The 20,373-nt window shown below is 41.7% G+C and overlaps 1 protein-coding gene across 3 annotated transcripts in view; it reads right to left on the minus strand.

The window, feature by feature from the left end:
- The window catches only part of CHCHD3 (coiled-coil-helix-coiled-coil-helix domain containing 3), a 264,641-nt gene that overhangs the window by 204,195 nt on the left and 40,073 nt on the right, over nt 1–20,373 (minus strand). For all 3 annotated transcript variants that reach the window (XM_036010917.1, XM_028525538.2, XM_028525537.2), the window contains exon 3: nt 4,974–5,055. In XM_036010917.1, the coding sequence (XP_035866810.1) occupies nt 4,974–5,055 (82 nt within the window). The remainder of the gene's footprint in view (nt 1–4,973; nt 5,056–20,373) is intronic.

The following is a 20,373-nucleotide window of genomic DNA, read 5'->3' on the forward strand; positions in this document are numbered from 1 at the left end:
AGGGAAAGAAAGGAAGGGGGGAGAGAGAGAGAGAGAGAAACCAGTATGTGGTTGCCTCTCACACGCCCCCTACTGGGGATGGGACCTGGCCTGCAACCCAGGCATGTGCCTTGACTGGGAATGGAAACCGTGACCCTTTGGTTCACAGCAGGCCAGCATTGAATCCACTGAGCCACACCAGCCAGGGCCTTTTATATAATGAGTATAAACAGAAGGTACCATCCCTAAAAATTCCATCTTTACTACTCCAAACTAAAACGTATCCCAAAGCCCTTACTTGGTGATGTAAGTGAAAAAAATAAATGGACTGTACTATACTTTAACTTACCCAGATAGCTGATAAAATTTATGACTAATTTATAAAACCACTTTTTAAATCAAATTAAGTATTTTAAGTCTCGTGAATCTAATGTAATTTTCCACATAATTTAAAGGGGGGAACCACATCAGATGTCCATTTAAAAACAGCAAGCAAGTAATCTTAGTTGGTGTGTAGCTAGTTACAACAACTAGTAGGCATTCCCCTTCTTGGTTTCTTGAAGAAAGGTTATTTAAACTAAAACACTTTTACTTGCCTTTACAGGTAAAGAGGTGAAATTCAAATGTCAAAGGTCGGAGGTCAGGAGCAATCGCATTTTTCTTGCTGTCAGAGACTGACTTTTGAGGTAGGGCCCAGGAGAAAAGTAAATCACATTTTAAAAGCCCATACTCAAACTCTGGTATGTACGTCCTTGCTGTAGCAGCCTGCAATAGTTACAACACAACACGGCCAGCTATAATCCACACGCATGACAGAGTACCACAGCAAAACCAGACTGCTGACGTGAGTATTTAATTTACTCTTGACTCCCAACAAACACACCAAACAACTATCCCATCCATTAGATGCTGTGATAAGCAACACTATGACTCCACATTAGACCCAATATTTAGTGCATGTGCTAATATTATGTCAGTAATATTTGGGGGCATGATTTTGTTAACTAAGCAAATCGCTCAAGAGTCTCATAAGAGAGAATCAGATCTAAGATAAATTGAAATTTCACGTATAAATGGTTTTTAGAAATGAGAATACAACACATACAGGCATAGTCCTTACAATTAGCTGCATCATCACCGTCGCCCAGTAGAAAATTCCTGTAAAGCAACTTTTAATTATGCCATGTCTGCATGTTAGAGTTAAGAGTGGAAATTTAAAGGAGGTCAGGTAACTTTTAAATGGCCTAATGAAATGCCTTCCATTTCAATGATTTCTGAGTGGGATCTCAATGAGTGCGGCTCTGCGAGCCCCAGACACTGGAAGGGGGCTTCTGCATGAAGTGGGCGGTAAGGCACGACACTCGAGAAGTCGTTTCCCCACCCACACGACTGTATGGGCCAAATACAGTCCCCAGACCATACTTTTTCCTGTTTTCACATGCCTGAAGGCACCTTACAATTGGGGTCTTCCAGGTGACAGTGCTGCACAGTTGTCAGAGCTTGAACGCAAGCATCGCAATTTGCAAAACTGGTGTCAGCAACCTGGAAAAGCCCCAGGAACAACAGTGGAGTGGTCATTTCAGGACTGCTGTGTCACCAAGGCTTTGATGGCACAGCACACAATGGGAGGAAAAACAAGGACATCAAGACCCTGGGCCAAAGTGAGTCAGAAGAAACAGACCCAGTGTGAACAGGCTTCTGAGAAGACCTTACCCGGGTTTCTCGCTAGCAGCACACTGACATTTGGAGCCAGATAACCCCTGTTCCGAGCAGGGGGCAGAGGCGAGCCCTGTCCTGTGAACTACAGGAGGCTTAGCAGCATCCCGGCCTCTACCCACCAGACACCAATAACACCTGACAGGCTGTAACAGCCAGAAATATCTCCAGACATTGTCAGGAGGCTCCTGGGGACCAGAATCTCGCCTGGATGAGAACACTGCCTTAACCTATTTATTTTTCTTACATTTTCCTTTGTATAAACATGCAAGTGATAGGTTTTCAAAAAACCAAAGTCAGTCTTAACGAGCTCTTTCAATAAGAGAAGTCTGAGAGATGAACCACTGTATCACATTTTTTCTCAGGGGCACATCAAACACAGCGCTTCTGGAAATCAACGGCATCTTCCATGCCGTGAAGCTCAGCCACCCACCACCCCTTCCCTTCTGCTACAGAACCCTCATCCTGATTTCCTTTTGAGTGAGTACTTCTTCCCCTGGGTACACTTCAGGTGCACCCAGTTCTTCCCTAGCTAGTGGTTCTCTAGTCTTCCTTTGGACTCTTTTCCGCTATCCAATCGCTTCTAAAAACTTCCTTCCTTCCTTCCTAATGAGTTCGCCAGAGTTAAGTTTCAACCTGTCAACCAAAAACACCTAGTCGAAACGAGGTCCTTATTGAAGCTACCCTAATGGAAGACATTCCAGAGCACTTCCCTGTCACAGAGTCCACCGGCCTGGTGAAAACGCCACTGCCTCTCCTCACCCCTCCCCACACAGGCAGAGGGCGCAGGGCACAGCCGCCACCCGAACTGTTAGAACAATGGCACGAGGAACCATTCTTTAAAGCTGCTTGCGAGGCTTTACACACTGCGGCAACAGACACAATAACATATCAACGCTTTGTTGCACCAAAAAGTTGCTTTTCAAAGACTGCACATAAAACTTTCTTAATGTTTTGTCCAAAATTTCTTCTCTGATAGAAAAAAAGAGAAAAAATGCTATTGATTCTCTTAAGAAGTATCACAGAGATGAACACACACTTTGTGCCAAGACTTGACAGCTGGAACTTTTCATGTAGAAGGCTTCAATCAAAACATTTTTTACAAGAAAAAAAAAATAATAAAAAAGGCTGTACCACCCTCTGCTCTCCCTAAAGGTGACAGAAAACAAATTCTTCATCAACAGTCGTTTGTCCAGGTTGCAGCCAGGCTGCCGAGCCCAGTCCACGGGAGACATGAAACCGGCTCTCACTCACACCTTCCACCCATCTCGGCTGCCCTCCACCTCTCGCAGACCAAGGCAGAGCAAGTGGGAGGTGAACAGCGAAGGAAGGAAGGAAAAACAGGAAAGCACAGTGAGAGTTACTGTAAGAAGCCTAGGACGTGGAGAGAAAGGAAGACAAAGAGAATCCTATGTGAAATATAGTGAGCAAAGTAAACATGAGTCTGACCAAAAAACATCCTTACTAAGCCCTGACTGGTGCGGCTCAGTTGGCTGGGGGTCGTCCCACCGAGCGAAAGGTCATCCATCGTGGTCAGCACACACGCCTGCACTGCAGGTTCCTGGGGCACGCACACGAGGCGCCCAATAGACGTTTCCAGCCTCTTTCTCCCTCCTGTCCCCATCTCTAAAAATAAATAAATAAAACCTTCTCCAAAAATCCCTATTAAAATAAAATTCAATTAAAAATAATAAAATTTCAAAGACAAGAAATTCTACCATATTAATTTTCTTTGCTTCTTAATGAAAGTGGGGTGAATTTTTTGAATATTTAAACTTCACCATGTAATTATATACTCCATCAGCCTAACCCAATTAAATAATTATAAGGCACTACGCGGAAAACTACAGAATACATGCAGATTCTTTCACCAGTACTAATTACAATACATCTTGATTTTTAAAACCCTAAGCTAGGAGCCTTCTCTATTCCCTGAGGAAATGGGGGTTTTAATCTAAAACTTGTGTCCTGTTCCATTAGTTTCAAGCCAAATGAAGCTGGCTTAGCACTTTGTCCAAAAAGAAGAAATATTAGAGAACATGCCTCAAAACCCTCACTTTAGAGATGAAATATTTAAGGCCCAAAGAGGTTACGTTATATGCTGAAGGACCTGTGGCCACTGGAGACTGGAATCCAGTGCAATTCTTTCCAATCCAATCGAATCCAACCCAAGATTCTTTACATTTAACTCCCTCAAGCAAAAGTCAAGCAGTCCAGACAAAACCATACCAAGCGCCCACGGGTGGCAGGCACAGGCTCAGCGCTCCTGGCAGAAAGACATCTGCACGACCATATATAACAACGTGCTGTGCTGCCTGCAAAGTCAGAGGGAGCACAGACGAAAAGCACTTGACTACCTTGAATTAAAAAGTACTGACACATTTTTATGAATAACTGTATAATTTAAATCTTTAAAAGTAGTATTTTTACCAAAAAATTATCTATGCCGTCTTGAACAATGTGGGTTTTTTTTTTTTTTCAGTTTCTAGCGATTTGACATCTTTTTGAATGTGCATGGGAGGATCGACTTGACCGTCCAGCCCTCCACAGCGGGCGGGCGCCATCACTCACTCGCCCAGTCCCTCTGGTGGCCATGGGACCTGCTTCCAGTCTTCTCCTATTCCAAAAACACTTCAAGGAACGTTCTTTTAACTGCTATTTTTAGTAGTAGGAATATTAGTAATGACAAAAACAATATAGTAATATGCATATTAAAAAATGTATAGGAATAAAATGTTCAAGACTGGTTATCTCTGTAGAATGAGATAATGGAAGACTTTGACTTTTCAGCCTTACATATTTGTTTTATCTTCAGTTTTAAGTGAGTCTATTACTAACCAGTGCTATTTATTAATACGGGCACTATGTACAATATATGGCATTCACTGTTAGTGACAATATTGCTAACCTTAACAAGCACAGCAGGCAATATAATTTTCAATCATAAATACATTCACTGAAAGAAACTAGCCTGCGAAACTCCCGGAGAACCCTCGAGAACCACTTCTCACATGTTGAGAGCACAGGGCTCCGCCAGCACTCACGTAATAAAGAACCACACAGCAGATACAATGGTAGTTTGTAACCACGTTTGAGAAGGGGGTAACTTGGGGCTTTAACCAGCACAATCCCAACCCGGAAATGGCCAAGTTCATGTGTTCAGCACATTCGGAAGTTCAGCAAGACACAAATAATACGTCTTAATCCAATGACTCCTCTCTAAAAATATTTCAGTGACAACAAGCCCACCGAAACCTCTCACACACCACGAGACTCACCGTTTCTGATTTTCAGATTCCTTCTTGGCCTGCTCCAGGGCCAGCTCTTCGGCTACTCTTCTTTTCAATTCTTCATCAGAAACTAGGGTCAGTGAAGAGCAAAAGGACATAAAATTAGTGACTTCTTAAAAGCAAACACAAGAAAATACTCAAGAAAGCAAAGCTGGGACTAGATATTAAAGAGCAAAGTTCTGCCAGCTGGTCAGCGTCTCCTTGATACTACCTACGCGCTGTGGAAAAGAGCAATTAATGTATTTCAGGAGTAATTTAATCAAGCAATCCCTGGTGACCTGGAAATTTCCACACCTGCCAAAATGTGTAATAAACTCATGGAGCTGTTTACTGCCCAGTAGGGACTGAGCCATTAAGTACAAATTCTTTAAAATGATGTCCTATCATTAAAGTCTGATAATCACATTTAAAGGGAAGAGATGACATAAGGAAGGGCCTGCAGAGGGGAAATGGCACCAAAGCATATGCACTTCAGTGATTAAATATTTTAAAAATAATTTATTACAGAAAGAAAATTATTTGTGCTTACATTCATTTTCCCATGGTTTATGAAAAAAGGACATTTATGAACATTTTAAAACCTACTTCTTGGAATACATGTCATTCAAATTCAAGTGCCAGCAACTGGAGAGAGTCTCAGAACAGTGCTGAGAATGTGGCTGGAGCTTTTTAAATACCTGGTCACTTGATCTGAAACATCTGGTTTTCACAATCAGAAAATCTATACTATGTATTTTGTGAAGACTCCCACAGCCATGATAGTAAACAAAACGACAAATGTCACACACTCCTTAAGAGCCTCCCACAAAAAACAAGCAGAGACGACGTCCTCTGCGCTAAACCCACCACCCAAACTGGGGACCCAGAAAGCACCAGAAACACACCGGAGAGCCCGGGAGCACACACAGGACTCCCTACTTCAAATGGCTGAGCCTGTCACAGGCACAACCAAACCGTGCTGTCTCTGCTCTGCTGCAACACTCTGCTGGGTGATCTGGACACTGAAAGCGCCTTGCCTCGGGGCACAGACAAAACATGAATTACAATAGGACATACAAAAGCCTTTGTGAAATTCTGTTGACGCTGGGCAGTAACAAAGAAGATACTGGAGAGGTCACGGCGATGTTCTCTCTTACTTTTGGGCTATCAGAAAACAACAGTGGCATCAAAGGACATCATCAAGAAGGTGAAAAGATAACCCAAAAGAATGGGAGAAAATATTGGCAAATCATATGGCTGACAAGTAGCTTGCATCCAGAAAACACAAAGAACTTTTACAACAGAACAATGACACAATTTAAAATGGGCGAAGGATATGAATAGACATTGCTCTAAAGAAGTGTTACAAATGGCCAATAAGCACATGAAAAATTGCTCAACAGTATTCATCATTAGGGAAATGCAATTTAAAACCACAATGGCACACCGATTTGAACCCTCTATAATCAGAAAAATAATAACAAGTGTTAGAATGTGGAGAAATTGGAACCTTCACACAGCACCGGGGAAACTGTAACATGATGCAGCCACTGCAGAAGAGTCAGGCAGGTCCTCAAAACGCTAAACAAAGCGACCACAAAGTCTAGCCATTTCACTCTTAGGTCCTGTATATGCCTAAGAAACCTGAAAACATGTCTACACACAAACTTGCACGTGAGTACTGTGACAGCATTATTCCTAACATCCCAAAAGTGAAGATAACCTAAATGTCCACCCACTGGAGAATGGGGTCGACAATATGCAGTATAGCCATTCAGCGTGCTACTATTCAGCCATAAAAAGTCACTTAGTACTGATAGAAGCTACCACATGGATGAACCTTGAAAACACCATGCTAAGTGAAAGAAACCAGACATAAAAGGCCGTATATTGTATGCTTCTGCTGACATGAAATGTCCAGGAAAGGCAAGTCCACGCTCTCAGGAAGTAGATTAGACTGGTTGCCAGGAGGAGGAGGAAGGTGGGAATGGACGGTGACATCGAATGGGGAAAGAACTTCTTTTGGGGGTGTTGAAAATGTTGTAAAATTAGACAGTGAGAGCCATCTCACAACTCTGCAAATACACTAAAAACTACTGAACTGTATACTTTTATTGGTAAATTTTGTATGGTACCTCAGTAAACCTGTTACAAAACGGTGGACAAGCAATCGGAGAAAGGAACACGGTCCACACTGGCTGAGCTCTAAGCCCGACGTGCCCACGGACAGTCGGGGCGCCTTGGGGAAGTTACCAACCGCACCTCGGCACCCTCCAGTGGCTGTTCTCAAGGGTCCCTTCACGCTGTCCGGTTTCTCTCCTACTTCACAGTTTACAGAATAAGAGATACACCGCTCTGCTTTGAAAAGGTCACACAAAATCAAGAAGAAAAACACAAACAGGGAATTTGTTTTGCATTCAGGCAAATTTTATAATATTTTCAATGTTAAAGATTTTAAAACAATACAAGTAACAGAGAAATTAGTAAAAGCTGAGCAAAAGGTCTGGCTACTCCTTATTTTTCTGTTCGTTAGACATGGGATCAATCAGATAACCTACCTGAATGTTTATTTCCTCATTCAGAAGCAGGACCAGGTGGGTCACATGGGTGTCTGCTGGCTACGAAGTCCTAGACTATCCCACAGGGTAATGATTCCCACTCTTTCATCTATTTCTCATAAACAAGAGAAACTACGTAACACTCCACTTTTGGGAGATGTTCACAGCCGCTAGCTCTACAGTCTCGAAAAATTGAAACAAACTTTAACCAATTAGTATTATCTGATCATGCTCTGAAGTTCAACATACCAGTGAAAATCAACACACAATCAGTCAAACTCTATCTGTGAAATCATGCCTCTTCAGGCAAAATTCAATCAAATTGTCAATCACAATTCCAATGAGCTCCATTTGGTTTATTAACACTAGGCTTCTGAAAGATATCCGTAGACCAGGTGTAAGTGTGAAGTGACGAGATCAGTCTTCTAAGTGAGCTGCTGAAACAGCCTTGTGTCTTCACTGTACATTTTGTGCCTCTTACACAGGAGCTTCCTACCAGGGGAAGAGCCGAAATCAGCAGTAAGCTTTTTATTACGATGTGATCGACCTGGAATGGACGGGTAAGGATGCCATTACCAGGGTGACCAGCTGGGTGGCAGGAAAGGAAGCCTGGCAGGAAAGACTGCAGAGAAGGAAAGGCAGCTTTGAGACCCTCCTGCCCAACATAGCCAGCCCTGCCGCCTGCCGTGGGGTGAGGTGAGAAACAGACGCAGCATCATCTAGGGAGGCCAGGAGGGGAGGAGAGAGGTGGAGGAGGAAACCACGCAGCAATGCTAAGGGAGGGAAACTCCCAAGGCCACTGAAGAAGGCACGGCCACAGAAGAAGCTGGTTGACAGCACCCTTGGGCAGCAAAGGGCCCAGAGCACAGATGTCTTCCTACTGCTGGAAATGAAAACACACACACACACACACCTACTGGGTCTCATGTCCAAAGTCACAGCTGAAAAAAGTAATTGCTTTAGCTACAATCAAGAATTTAAAATAACAAAACATAAAACATGACTGAACATACAGGGTTTAAAATGTGAAAGAACAACTCAAAGCCCAGGCAGGAAAATAAACCAGCCTAGTAATGGCTTTCGAGCAAATCTAAGTTTCTTGCTATTTGTTTTTAAATCAATAGAATACATAAAGCAACAATATATTTCTTCTGGTAGGTCTGATCCAAAGTACAGAAGGGAAAAAGATACACCTTTGGGAGACCACTATTTAAAATGGCCTTTCTCAAAACACTCTTTTCAAGCTCTGAGGATATGAACGTTTTCTCAAAACTGTTATTAAACCAAAAGGTCAGTGTTTCTGGATGGGCTACTCTCGGAGAAGCACAGGAAAGGCCGACTTTGCCGATTAGCACAGTGCATTGCCAAGCGGACCTTTAGGGACTGACTGGCCAAGGTTGTGCAATGAGAAAAAGTAAAAACGAGAAATGTTCAAGCCACATGAAGCAGAACCGCCATGGAAATCGGCAGAACTATGTCGAGCTCAGGAAGTATGGTTCCGCAGCTTTCACACGCACACACGCACACACACGCTTTCTGTTCAAAGTGCATTAAGACAAAGGACGTTTTCTTCATACATGTGCACTTTTGAAAATCCCCTCAGAAATCATTTTAACTCAGTCTCGATGGCAAATGTACCTGAACAAACACAAACACGGGCCTTCCGTCTATGAGGCCCAGCTGACACAACACTGACCACAGAGCCCGGGAGGACAAACTCCAGCACTGCAACCGCCTGGTCACAGCAAGTCTGCCCTCAACCCTTTATCTGAAACTGTTATTGAAAATAATAAATATCTGTATGGTTGAAAGCAGTGCATGATTCCTAACAAAATTATGTTGGTTTGTTTTTTTAGTCAACGATATTCTCAACAAATGCTTTTGTTTAGTACAAAATTTCTTCTTTCTGAGTGCCTCGCAATCTTTTACCCTTCTTAGCCATAGTCAGAATTTCTAAGAATTTAAATTCTGAAGAGATTCTAAGACACTATATTTCTAATTTGGGTTCAGGATCCAGTAAGAAACGCCTATCCTTGTACTTAATTATGAGTATTCCTAGCAACTGTGAACGCCACGATCCCAGTCCTCAGAGAAAGTGCAGCAAAAACTCATTCCCTCTCACCCACGTAACGTGCGCATTCTCTGCTTTCAGAGAGTGGTCACCCAGGGATGGGCAGGGAATGGGGGTGCGAGGAGATGCTGCAATATACTCAAGAGAGTTCTCTGAATGGTGAACAGAGATGCCTCTAAAACAGGGAACGACTTTATGAAGGGCCTCAGCATGTATTAAAAAGAAAAAAAAAAGACCGGAAACACAACCAGGATTTGAGGCTCACACACACTCCCTGGACTCCAGGGCCACACCCACCTCCTTTCGCCACCTCCTCCACCTGTGCCTCTCCTTTCCCTCTCTTTCCTGTGCATAGTCTTGACCCTGTAGTCCCCTCCCCGATTACGGTATTTCTTAAACAATCTCCACAAGTTACTTAATAAAAATGATGGCTTGCCTGTTAGAAAAATGTCAGGTCCTCTGGGATTTTTTTCCTTTACTCCATTTCTCTTTCTAGTCTTGTCATTTGCTGATACATATCATGCCCAATTTTGTAAAGCCTATATTTCCAAATGCTAGTTATAAAACACTGACGAGAGCTAGGAAGATCTACTCTAAGAAGAAAATAAATGTATACAGTTGCATAACACAAGCAGCACATTTTAGATAAAGGCCAAATCCACCAGGACTGAGCTAGCTGAGCCAAAGCTTATGCCCTTATAACACAGCCAAATTAAATTTTCAGCTCCATAGAAAGTGTTATAATTTCAATAAATTCAACAATGGAAAAAGAGCTCTGATTGTTTAAAAAAAATAATGGAAGCCCCCATGCAACCAGTAAAATACAACACACGGTTATTAGCGGTAAATGACTCAGGCCACAGGATAAACCCTGCCCCGCTCCTTACCTTATAAAGGTACAAGGTTTGAGGAGAAGTCACAAGACGACCAGAATAAACATCACAGGTTAGGAAGAAACACGTAATAATCTCATACTATCCATTGTGGCAACATCCAATTGGCAGACAAATACACACACACACACACACACACAGCTGACAATCATATTCACCTAAGGATAATTTATCTTAAGACGGCCTTTTAAAAATCGCCATCTGCCTAGATACCTGGCAGGGTAACCAAGGCTGCTTACACATTAAAGTCAATAAGGACGTTAGAATGAGAATCCCCAACTGCACACTCATGACCATAAACACTGAGTCAGAAGGCGCAGTGATACGAAGAGACTGGCAACCTGAACATGAAGAGCATCCTGTTAATGGTTTATTTGGTAGTACTATTGCTCCGAGGTATTCATATACCTTCATAAACTTCTAATTTAAATGGCATAACATGCAAATCGTGTCCATTTTCTTGTCTGTTTCGCAACAGGCACGCACAGAGACCAAATTCGAGTTCCACTCTACATGAAAACAAACATCAGTATCAGGCCACAGAAGCTGTATAGCGAGAGACAAGCTCATCATTCATATGCTACAGTTGCCACATCTTTAAGGAGACAATTCTTTAAACCAGTATTGAGAATCAGATACATCTGGTATTTCATGTCTTAATATCCTGAATAATAGTTGCAAGACCTCACAAGGCCTCTGGGAAAATAAGATCTATAATTTAAATTAAAAAATAATAATTACCTCTGGATATTGCTTTTTGATGCATAGCTTAATTTTTCTGTTTGTTTCACAAATGAATGTATTTTGCTCACTGGGGATTCCAAAGCTATAAATTAAACAGCATTAAATCTCCAACCCCAAATGAAGCACCAAAACCACGAAACCCGTGTCTGTTTCACCCCAATAGTCTGGAGTGGGGCCGGATTCACAGGTTTCTCCAGAAAGACTCATGAGATACAAAGAGGAGCAAGCTGGAAATAAAAGGGGCTCCTGTCCAGCCCTGACTCTGGTGCCTTGGGTTTTGTGATTTTACTCAAAAACACGGCCTTGCTTTAGGCCACAGCTGTCTCCTCTGTAAAACAGGGGCCCACATTCTCAGGTGTCTACAGCCCTTGCCTCGCACAGCGTGTTAAGCGGGAGACAGATGGGACTTGAGGGCTTGCGCTTCAGCCTCCACTTCCCCTAAAAGCCTGTTAAAATGAAGGTAAAGGAATAAAAAAGTGTGTCACTGGCAACGGATACTGTTTATTGTTTTCCCTGATGTGGAGAAACTGTCTATCAGCTACTCACTCAGCAAACCGCCTCAAGGCTTCACAGACAAAGCAAAGTAAGGGGACACAGGACCGGGTGGTGGAGGAAACACTATCACAGAGCTTTGCAAAGCTCACGGATGATCAAGAGAAATGTGTTACTTCTTTGATTTGTGGTGTCAAACATCAGTCTTTAGGTGAAATAAGTCACAAACTTTCGGGGCACCTGAAGGGAGGGTCGGAAGAAACAAATCACGCACACTGTGAAATTCACACAAGCAAAGTCAAGTGTGCCGCTACTCAAAAAACCCCCTTCAAGACAAGTCCCCTTGCCCAAAACTCCACACCATTGCTGCCACCTCCCGGTTTCCGCTCTGGGACGCCCTTCTCAGGCCACCTGGGGCCACGCTGACCCTCAGTGTGTTGTTTATAAAGGAAAGCAGGGCGGGCACTCGTTATGAGCTTACCCGAGGCTAAAAGTCTTCAGTTGCAGTGTTTAGGCTCAGTTTTCTGTTCTCTGGTCAACCATATGAAGTTACTTCTGTCATTTTTTAAAATTATTTTCTCAAAAATCAAGGGACTTCTCTGGGAATGCACAAACTAGGGAAATCAATCAGCCCACTAGGAAGTAAATGCACATGGACTTAATCCTATGCTGGGCTTTATAAGATATGAAAATATATGGTCCCTGCTGTAAGAGTAAAGTCTAAGTTAGTAAAAACGTACTACTGAGCTCAGCTGCAGTCATGGAGTACTTCATGAAGGAGGTGGGACATGCCCAAGGGCCTACATTAGATGTACAGAAAGCAAACCAAACAAAGCTTGTCTGTAAGATAAAATATGTTTAATTGTGAGGAGTCTTGGAAAGTAGGCAGGAGTTTAAAGAAGTGTTTTCTTAAAAATGGACAGGTGTTAACGTATGGGAATAATGCAATGAAATAGGGTGTTCCTAGAAATTTAACCTGGCAAAGGTTTGCAGGTAAACAGGACAGGGTCACTACATGGCAACTACTGGTTCTCTAAGAATAGCCTCATCCTCACTTCCCACCCCTTCTCTCTGCTCCTGGACAGCAGTACCACCTGGAACTCGCTACAGATGCAAATATTTCTGCTCCCCACCAGACCTCTACATCACAACCTCTGGGGGTGGGGCCCGGCGATGGGTGTGTTAACAAGCCCTCCGGGGGGATTCTGGTGCTCACTCAAATTTGAGACACTGGCATAAGGTGATGAGGACCTGAACTAGGACCCTGGCCATAAAAGTACAGTCTAAGACACGAGGGCTTTCCTGGGAAAAACTGGTCATTGGCGAATGACTGACAGATGAAAGAGGAAGAAGCCAAAGGTGCACCCAGATGCCAGAAACTGAGTAACCAGGATGGTCAACGGAAGAAAGAAGGAGAGGCTGTGTGGGGAGCGAAGATGGTGAGTTCAGTTTCAGACACACTCAGTCGAGAGTCACGGCAGAATCACCACATGGAATCATAGGATATTAGACATTTGAACCTGAAATTCAGATTTGATTTGAAATTTGGCTGGAAATGCTGATCTAGGAATGAAAAAAAAAATGCGTAAAGAAAAAAAGTAGAAGGCTCAGGAATAGGCCTTAAAAATTCATCAGATGATGGAGGTGAGTGAAAGAACATCACCAGGGACCAAAGAGAAATGGAATGGAAAGGAAGAAATGAACCAAGATACCATGCGCAGAAAGGGTAAATAGATTTCATCTCATGTGCCAACTCCGATTAACTGGCAGTGGCTGCCTGGGGTGTCGTGTGTAGGAGGACTCCAAGGCCAAGTCCAAGTTCAGTGAATTGACGTCTGCCCTGGGCACCGGAGGAAGACCTGGCAGCATGGCTTTCAATTACCCATCACCCCATGGAGTGTATGGAGATCAGACTGCGTGGGCACCGGGAATCGGTGGGAGGAAAACAGCGTCGTAAGGCAGCAATTAGAGGCCTCTCTTCAACAAGTTTAGAAATGAAACAAAAAGGAACGAGGTGGAAAAATAATGAATAAAAGATGATTTTTGCAAATAGTGGGGAACTGTGCATGTTTGAAGGGCAGCCACAATCAATAATCTGTAACTAAATTATAAGAGACTGATGAGTGCTAGCTGCTGTTTCTCGAAAGTGATTTAGAGAAAAAACTGGACTTTTGGTGGTGAGTACATGACAGAGTACACAGATACTGAATTATAATGCTGTACACATGAAATTTATGTCGTTAACCAACGTTACCTCAATAAATTTAATTTCAAGAGTAATTTAGATACTATAGTGTATCCATTATTCAAAAACATCTGGTTGTTTAATGTATAATGACAAAAACCAATTAATATGTGTATGTTATATTCTAATCCACTTTCTTAATTGCACCGTGATGCAAGGTCATCGCACACTTTTAAAAATATATTTTATTACAGTGAAACAGAGTGGAAAGCCCACTTTTCATGAGCCAAAAAGCTTTAACCAAGACTCATGTCCTTAACTAAATAATTTGCTCTGGTAAACAGAAAGCCAAGTATCACTCCAGTACCTGGACTCACAAATCAATCTTCTCTCTTCCTCTTGTTACGCACTAGTGTGTGCTTTTTAGTACAAAAATTCCTGAGTTCAAGTTCTTTAAAATCTGGCCAACACTACTTTCTAAGTGAGACTTTAAATTTATCCTTACATGTAATCAAGCGCATGTAAAGCAAAAGACTCAAAAGTCTGAAAGCAAAGTCCCTCTTCTAATGCAGCTGACTTTCTACAGCCCTGGGCGATGTCACCCAAACCTTACCTCAAGACTTTTCTTCTTCTGAATGAAAATAAAATTTGTGACCCAATAATAGCCCTTATAAAAAGAGAGAAAACTAGAAAAACAGAGTCCTATTTCTAGATGCTGGCCCACTACCAGACAGCAGGAATAGTGGAAGGATCACACGGAGACGGACTTGGGGCCTCCGAGGCTTCATGCACACGCCCTTCAGGGCCAGATGCCGGAAAGGGTCAATTTAACTCACCAGCAAGACCTGATGGGGCAATGGCCTTGCCTGGGAAGTTTTAAATAAAGCTATTCTGATTTCATACCCTTGCTTAATTCAAATTTTATTTATGGTGTTTCAAATATATTAAAACTATGAGACAGCAAAATACATAATGGTGTAATTTTTTCATTAAACTACAGTGCAATATCCTGAGCCTGGTTTTTTATTTAATACATATTGTGATAATTATTTCAGCTCCTTTTTTGAAGTCAGATTATATCCAGAGCCCTGTTGTTTTCTTCCTTCATCTAAAGTAACAAATCTCCACATATTGTTCAGAAAATACCCCTGCAACGTAGTCACAAGCAGTCCTAATCTCTAATAAAACAAAAACAATTCTCTGTGAAGCACTGGAAGCTCTGTAAAGTGGCTGATCACAGCTGATTTCACCATTTTTAAAATACAAGGCTGCACAAGGATTTCAAGACCAAGGGCTTTTCCTGTCTTTAATTTAAATGCAAGAACGTACTTAACCTTTTTCTAAAAATAAAGTAAATCATCCACAGTGAAATTAAGCTGAACAGAAGCTACCAGTAAAAACATGCATTGTAACTGCATTCCCGGTGACCCACAAATCCCCTTGCCACCAGTGTTACACAGAGAAGGAGAAGGGATGGGACGCCTTCGTGTCCTTCAGGGGCATCTCAGTTTTATGACTCACACCGCGTGTTGTGTGAGGTTCCGGGTATGAAGCCTTGAGAATTCCTGGAACTACACCAAACAGCAATGGCGAAGGCACTCCCCATCGGACCAGCGGTTTCACCCTTATTAGACCCATAACGGCCTTTTTTTGCAAATATTGTGTACTACTCCCTTCATTACCCTTAAAAATGGATGACAATCTGACACAAAAATTTTAATCATATAATACCCAACATGTAATACTGAAAAAAGAAATGAAAAGAAACGATAATGAAATAATGTCTTTTCACTATGCAATGCTCAAACCTAACTATACTAAGAGATACAATAAAACAGTCTGAATCTTGAACTTACATGGCAAATCATATAGCTATTGCTACACATTCCTGAAAACCTCCGTATATCTTAAAACCATGCAAAACACTTTCTGCTTACATATATAAAACAATTTAGTACTGGGCTGGGTAAGCAGGTTTTCAAGTGCATGAATTTCTGAAGGGACATTCAGAAACTGAGAGCAGACAATTCTTCAAGTGGCAAAACTACCCCGGGCATTGCAAGGTGTCCACACCTCGGCCCACGCCACTGAACACCTGCAGCCCCCACCCCCCACAAACTTCTAAAACACCCCCCTGGAGTCGGCACTGCCCAGCACTGAGCACCACTGTTTCAGACTAGGCTAAAATACTCACCCTGATGCTAGAAAAGCATGGGGACCCAGCTGCCTAACGGTGTGCGTGACCTTTGAGAGTCGCATACAAGGCCCTAACAGCTGTGGGGATTTTTAAAACGCAGATAAGAATTTGTGGATGACAGCGGCGTGCCTTTCCCAGAGTGTTCTCTCCCTCGAGCTGCCCGCATATTCTAGCTTCCTCTGTCTCCATAGTCACCAAAATTGCCTTTCCCGGTCCCCCTCGTACAGACCATCCTGGTTTTCCTCACGGTATCCAAACCCACTTTCTGCTAGTCGCCAATACTCGAATTTTCCCCCTCCTGATGCCGGCATGAATGAGGGCTTCATCAGGAATCCAATGGAAACGGGGGGGGGGGGGGGGGGGGGGGTACAAATTGCAGCCTGAAAACCCGGACTCAGTGACAGGATATCACAGAAATGCACACAGGCACAGGGTGATACCCGTTTACCCACAAACTATGAAAATGTTTTCATTATTAACATTCACAAACATTTTCAGGTTAATGGCTTTAAGAGGACAATTTCCCAAACACAGATGTATCTCCAGCTGACACACTTCCCCCTGAAACTGTCTACATCGCACAGCCCCAGCGAACCCAAACTGTATGTTTCACCGGGGACAATACTAGAATTCACAGTGAACAACTCACTAAGGCCGTATCACTTTTAAGTTCAAGGGAAATGAGAAAAGGAATTAAAGTTGCTCACTCTAAATTAACTTACAATAATTCACAAAAATTCCTTTTTGAAATTAAGGAATGAAAATTTTAGTAAGGAGTAAGTTCTTTACAAACACCAAACATAAATTACCTTTCACTACAGCATATAAAACTACCTAGAATAAATGATAGGAAGGCAGCAAGAATGAGTTCAATCTACACACATACGAGGTCTGTCCAAAAGGCATCCATCCATGTATTATGAAAAATAGAGACACTTATTGAAGAAGATACAAGATACAAGAAACACTGTACATAGGACAATGATGCCTCAGTCCCCTTCAAAGTAGGCACCTTGGCCCTCACATAGTTCTCCCAATCACCATCAGCTGCCTCACTGTATTTTCCTGAATCTCACTGATGATCTGAAATCTCTTCCCTCTATTAAAGCTGATTTTAATATTGGGAAAAGCCAGAAGTCACAGGGCGCCAAATTGGGGCTGTAGCAGGGTTGAGTCACCCGGGTGATTTGATGTTTCACCAAGAAACTCTGCACGAGACATGATGCATGAGCAGTTCATTGTTGTGATGAAGCTGCCAATCACCAGGTGCCCATAGCTACAGCCTTCTGAATCATCTGAATAGTTTCCGTGGAGGAATGTTCAAGCTTAGCACAAAATCTGATGCAGATTAGTTGCTGTACTTGCTCAGTCATTTTGAATGCAATGGCCACACAGTACACATGCCCACTCGATGGTGTCTACTGCCCCCACTGACCAGTACAGTGAGGTTGTCATTGTTCACACATGCGCACTCCAGTCCTCAGCTGCGTAAGTGGATGTCATGCAAACCACTCTCATTATATTACCAACGGCTGGACTTTTTTCCAGACATATGATACTCATGAGATACTTTAAAATACATGCATTTATGTTATTTTTAAGTACCATCAGAAATTGGATCCAGTCTTTAAAAAGAGTGTTATCAGGCAAAGTCCCAACTCCTATCCTATTAAGGTAAGTAAACATAAATCTTCTCTCATTTCATGACAAACTGCAAATTAAATAAATCTAAATTATAAGATTTTACTGCATGTTTTAACACTTTTATGTTTTTAACATATTTTTTACTTCAATTATATAGTTCATAGGCTTCAACAGTAACAAGTTAATCTAACAAAACACTATACTTACATAAGATAAAAAATTCATATTTAAACGGATGGACATCTGCCACACAGCCATGAGAATGGCCACGCAGTACAAAGGATGATGGTCTGACGTGCCACACACGACTTTCACTTTACAGTCACAGCCACTGTGTGTGTAGGTGTGTGTAGTCACCAGACGATTGTGACATACAGAAACATGTCACAATGCTTGCTTTCTCTTTTTTAAAGGATAGATGAACAGAACTCAATGGGCAGCAAAGCAATTTTCATTCCTCGATCAGGTTTAAAGACACCAGTGTTCTCCTCCAGATTCTACCCTCTGTGACTGGCATTCTTATCTATAAACTACCAATGAAGTTTCTCATGAAGACGAAATCAAGTGAACTGAGGAGGCAGTTCAAGGCCAAAATGAACATCAATACAGAAACACAATGAAACTCTTCTCACCTGAAAAACCACCAGCATTTTATTTAAAAATCCTGACTTATATAACATTTATTTTAGCCAATACTTTATTTTGCAAGAGACTATTTCAGGCCATGTGTATTCTTCAGGATGTCGACATGCGAGGATTTACAACGTTTTCAACTACAGAGAAGACTGGATAACAACAAGAATTTGTGGTGCATCTTTCACGAGGATTTAGAATCTGGCCTCACAGCCAGGCCCAATCACACAAGCATTTTAGCTTCTGACCTCCAAGGTTCACATATTTATTACTGGAAACGAATCTGACCTGACAGTAACAAGAATTAATTTGAATCTCTTCCACTGTCTTCGAACACTGGTAAAGTCACAGATTACAATGAATGATGAGGAAACTAAAGGGTAAAATAAAATTGATGCTGATCGAGCATTGTCTAAAAGTTCATCTTCATGACCTTATTAAACGAGTGTTAAATCTTCCTCCCAGAAACATGACGGCTGGTGGTGAAGAGAAGATTGAGACAGTAAGCAGAGCAACATACATTTTATACAGAAAACAATAAAAAACTGGAAGCAAACTCAATATTCAAAAAAAGGGAAATGATCAAATAGTTATATGACCATATTATGAAATACTATGCTCATACTAAGAAACATGCTTTAAAGAATATTAATCCATGAAAGTTTTCTCACATTTAAGTGAAAAGCATAAGATAATAAACTAAACATACTGTTTGGTCTTCTTCTGTTCTATATGTTACACATTTACTACTTTAAAAAGAATTAAAAAGCCATAAAAATGTATATACACATACATAACTTGGAATGGTACATACAAAATGATAATAATGATTATCTTAGAATTTGGAGGCATGCATCATTTTTTCCTCTCTTTATACTAAACTGTATTTCACACAAAAAAACACATTTTTACTTTCATAATCATTTAAAAAGTCATTTTTAAACAGTGCCTGAATAAATAGGCAATAAGTTCCAGCTTTTAAAAAATACCTTTCTCCATTCAACTCGGCACATCAAATGTACAAATTGTATCAGTGAGCTAACAGAAGTTCAAACCACACTGACACCGAAAAGAGCTGGTGGGATTAAGGTGCCTGAAAGTGAGCACCATAAGATTCAGTGAAACAAAACTGTTTTTTCCTTTTGCCCACCCTGCCTTCACTCCCTTATACTAGACTCTGTGTTCTTAAAAGACAAGGCAGTCAAAGAACACAGTCACACGCCTCTGTGACAACAGTGTCTGGGGAAAGAGTCGACAGCACAGCCTCTTTCTTAGGCTGTCAGGGGCAAACCGCATGACGAGGGCTGTTGGCTGAAAAGCTCTTTTGCACTGAAAATTATGAGATGCAGTTATGAATGTCAGAAAAGATTATTTCACGGCTATATTAAATGTAGATAGAAAATGGGGGGAATGTTACACAGCCAAAACATTCTTTCTTCACTTCAGTTTTTCAAGTAGCATTTAATTTTTGTCTGCCATTTAGATTTTTCACTTGATAACACCATGGTCCCAGTATGATGAAATACGTTACCAAGGACAGCTGATGAAAAATTCTTAGTCACCGACTTAAGCGACAAGCTGAGGTTAAGCTAAGTCCAATAAAAAGAATGAAAGATAACCACCGATAGGATCTTCTACATCATGCAGCAAATATCCCACATAATGACAGTAAAGCTCCACTGAGACACATTTCCGGCACCCAGCACTCACTGCTACACGGAGTCACTACATTTTGAGATGTCCTAGAAAATCACTCTATAAATTGTCCATTTTGGCTATGAAACAGACAGAGAGACCTATACATTATATTCCACGCAGGCCCAGCCTAAAAGAAAATGTAACTTCAACAATAAATTTAAACTTTGTCATTACATTCTTTACTGCCACTAGCGAAATAAAACATTTAAAGTGCTTTGCCTGCTGATTAGATTTATACTTAGAAATACATATAAAAATTTAGCCTTGCTTAAGACCGTATCTAACAACTTCTTA

Source organism: Phyllostomus discolor, chromosome 10, assembly GCF_004126475.2.
Source record: "Phyllostomus discolor isolate MPI-MPIP mPhyDis1 chromosome 10, mPhyDis1.pri.v3, whole genome shotgun sequence".
Classification (NCBI taxonomy): domain Eukaryota; kingdom Metazoa; phylum Chordata; class Mammalia; order Chiroptera; family Phyllostomidae; genus Phyllostomus; species Phyllostomus discolor.